Below are 3,799 nucleotides of genomic sequence, written 5' to 3' on the forward strand. Positions count from 1 at the left end.
TTTTTTTTTTTTTTTTTTTTTTTACTTCACCGGGCGTTATATGCATCCCGTGGTCTACTACTCTACCCCCAGTTTTTGTTTTCGGTCCGTTTTATGCGTACCCTTTTAAGAAGCACTTGAAGGGTAATTTTTTCAGTTTTGTAATTTCATGCGTAGAAATTGAGGTGGTGGTGGGAAATAGATAATTGCTCTCCTACACGACAGAAGGGATACCCTGTGCAACTAAGTATGCCATCCATATGTATGCCCACGTGGGTGCATAGGCATATACGTCAGCACGTACATTCTTCCGAGGTTAGCGATTGCAATTCTGTGCATTTGCGAGACTTCGCACCTGCTGGTACATATAGGCGTAGGTGCATACAGCGGTGGATATTTCCACACATATGACGTCACTTTCTCATCAACTATAAAAGAAAGCAAAAAAAAAGAGAAACTACCCGAGTGCAGTTTACTTTACATGTGCCTTCTTCTGAAATCTTCACCTAACTAGTAGGTAGTTCTTCCGTCATGTAGTACCTAAGATTCACACCTACATCAAATTTTTTTTTTTTTCTTTTTTTCCTTCTACTCTACCATTTTAAGTCAAAAGAGTGTACATAAGAATTCAAGCCATTTTGTTATTATATAAATTGTTGCATATGCACAAATTTATTTATACACTGAGCGAGTTGAATTATGGTTTACCTGATTTCCTTTTTTTTATTTAACCAAATTGATTGTAATATTTATGTATGCATGTATGTATACACATGCTGTAAGACTCGCAGTTAACAACTGGAGTCACCGATTCATGCGCACATGTACTTTACCGAGGAGTTACATACTAATGAGCGGGAGTTAGGAGGCATAAATTAACTTGTGTGATTGGGACGTATGTTTATATGTGGTGCATGCGCGAAAGAGGGTGCACCCGTTCGTACCTACATACTGCCCTGCAACCGTACCTGGTTACACCATTAAAACGAATGAAATATACGCTGAAGCTGCTGATTATAATAGATGTATAAGTGCCCACATCTATACACATTCTGTGATAGCAAGAATACACATATATGTTGCTTTTTTTTTTTTTTTTTTCTTTTCCGTGTGTACATAAAAAGTGTCGTCCCTTTTTCGCCCCGGTGTGTGACACAGTGATATATGCACTTTTTACAAATAAAAAAAGAAGAGAGTAACAACATCGTATTTACGAAAAAGGGTGATAACCGAACTGCATCTGCCCATCCTTGAATGAACCCACTTGTGGGATATGCCACATTGGATGTACTATGCAAACGGTTTGAAAACTTATTCTGTTGTTTTTTCGTGCATTATTATTTATGCCCCTGTAAAGAACTGCCCTTTCTGCGGCAAGCACAGTTGTCGCTTCGAATTGCAACCAAGCGACCACCGCCACTGGTCCAGCTGCTACTCTTACGTAGAACATATACAGGGTATGCATGCATCACACAGTATGATAAGTTAACTACGTTCATCGATTCATGCCACCCTCTCGCCCTTTTCTTATTTTCCGCGTGTAGTTTGCCTGTACAAATTGTCATCAATTTCAGCAGCCTCTTTGTGGCCTCTATTGTGGCCTTTTTTAAGTCCTTTTTTGAGTACCTTTTTTCTGTACCTTCTTTGAGTAGATTTTTTTTTTAAGTTTTTCCCTGCCAATAGATACACATATGTGGTACTCCACGTGGATCTAAAAAGTGGAGCAGTTTCTGTAACTTAAAAAAGACTGTACAGATTGCTCCTCCTCTATGGTGCACCAAAACGTACATCTATTTTAGCCAACATCTATTAACACCCACATGCTTATATTTCACCACATAAACATGCCTGACTCCATATGCATACATTCGCTCATTGTGTAGATTCAACGCTTTACCCGTTACCAACTTTGTTTGACCTAAGTACGTAAGTACCGTTTAACTATTGTGAACGAACAACTAATTAATAAAAAAAAAAAGAAAAAAATACAGAATGTTAGGAAAACACAAAGAGGTTGGAAAAAAAAAAGATAATAGTAAAAGATTAGATATATAAGAATATATGTAAATATATTTATATTTGTGCGTACGTGAATGTCTCCAGTGGGCGCCATTTAGGGGTAACTAAACGAAACAATTTTTGCTTTATGCTCCCCTAGATGCGTGGGCTATAAATAAAGCAGTAGCCATATTATCTATACAACTTGGCAAAGATTACTACCCAAACATAAAGAACGTAGCGGTCGTGCCAACGTTTTTGACTTGATTCCTAAAACGTAGGTATATACATACATATATGCCTTAAAAAAATCTAAACCGAAGATTGCCAGTGGCAAAACACCACATAAGGTATTCAAGCGCAAAACATGTGCGAGGAGATATGCCTACCTGTGCCATGCTGAAGCGCGCATTATATTTTATTGACATATGCGTAACACGTACACGGCAGCTTTACATGCGTAGTGGGCGTGTTAGAAGTCCTAGATGTATAACCGTACTTTTATATACCTCAAGTGCATAGTGCAATAATCCAGTCTCGCCAACAGAAAAAGTGGTTGCGAAGGTAGTGAGAACTGTGTATTCGTACCGATGCGCAGAATAAGAAAACGAGGGCGTCGCATATATGTATACATACATATATAAGTATATACATGTACAGATAAATACCGACGTACGTACCCCTCTATTGCCCGCAGAAAAAAAATTTCCGTTAAGCAGTTTGCGATCCGCGCGTGGGTAAAATTAGAACCAAGATGGAAAAAAAAAAAAATACCAAGAATAGAGCAGTAATATTAGTAAAAAATATATCAATAATAGAAATACTCATGATAACAAAAGAAAAAAAAATTAACAATAATAACAATAACAGAGTAGTGTTACGTAGTATAACATTATGAGCAGCTCAATTCTGACTGCGGAGTGAACTCCAACAATTAAAGAAAATCAATTAAATTCGTGGAACCCATTTTTCTAGAACCCATATTTCTAGAACGCAATTTCTAGAACGCAATTTCTGGAACCCAATTTCTAGAACCCATTTTTCTAGAACCTAATTTCTAGAACCCTTTTTTTTGTTGTAAAAAAGAAAAAAGGAGAGGAAGAACAGAGGTTGAAACTACCATTCGTGGTTGCAGCTGCGGTGCCAAGTCCTTCCCCTCCGTACCACCTATGCGTATATGTATATGGTACATGCTTAAGTACCGACGTGTATTTGAGTAGCGCATAACCTTGCGTACAGGCCCGGGGTAGATCTGCGAATACGTGCGCCAAATAAGCGTATACATCTGAACAACTACGCTACACCAACTCGGCGATTCCCTCGCGAAGGCCCCCAGTCGGAACAAAACACACCAAAACAGAGCGAAACGAAACGACATCGAAAGATGAGCCGGTGAATGCCCAAAATGGTGAACGCAGCAAGTAATCTAAGAAGCCTCAATTTTGGAGCTCTCAAAAGTGTTAACAAGAAATTCGAGGAGGAGAATGACGTGAGGCAGGCAGAGGAGGAAGACGAAGGGGAAGGAGAAGAAGCAGATGGAGAAGGGGGAGGCGGCGAAGCGGTAGGCGGTGAAAGAGTAGGCGGTGAAGGAATAGGTGGTGAAGGAGTAGGTGGTGAGGGGGAAGGTGTCTCTAAGGAATACTGTGCAGTTGAAGGCGGTGAGGAAGACGAAATGGTGAGCACGCGAAACCACGCTACAGATATTGGAAGCAGTTTAGATAAAAACACGAAAATGCATTATACGTTGGATGGTAACAATTGTGCGGGCGACAACGACGAAGATGCTACACACAATGACCAGCATTACCACGAGGGTGAGGAG

At 39.7% G+C, this 3,799-nt stretch overlaps 1 protein-coding gene across 1 annotated transcript in view; it reads left to right on the plus strand.

Annotated features, from left to right (window-relative positions):
* Positions 1-3,382: 3,382 nt before the first annotated feature.
* The window catches only part of C922_03788 (hypothetical protein), a gene marked incomplete at both ends in the record, with an annotated part of 5,667 nt that continues 5,250 nt past the window's right edge, over positions 3,383-3,799 (plus strand). The window contains one exon of the mRNA XM_008819377.1: positions 3,383-3,652. Within this exon, the coding sequence (XP_008817599.1) occupies positions 3,383-3,652 (270 nt within the window). The remainder of the gene's footprint in view (positions 3,653-3,799) is intronic.

The sequence above is a fragment of the Plasmodium inui genome (assembly GCF_000524495.1).
Source record: "Plasmodium inui San Antonio 1 unplaced genomic scaffold supercont1.17, whole genome shotgun sequence".
NCBI lineage: Eukaryota > Apicomplexa > Aconoidasida > Haemosporida > Plasmodiidae > Plasmodium > Plasmodium inui.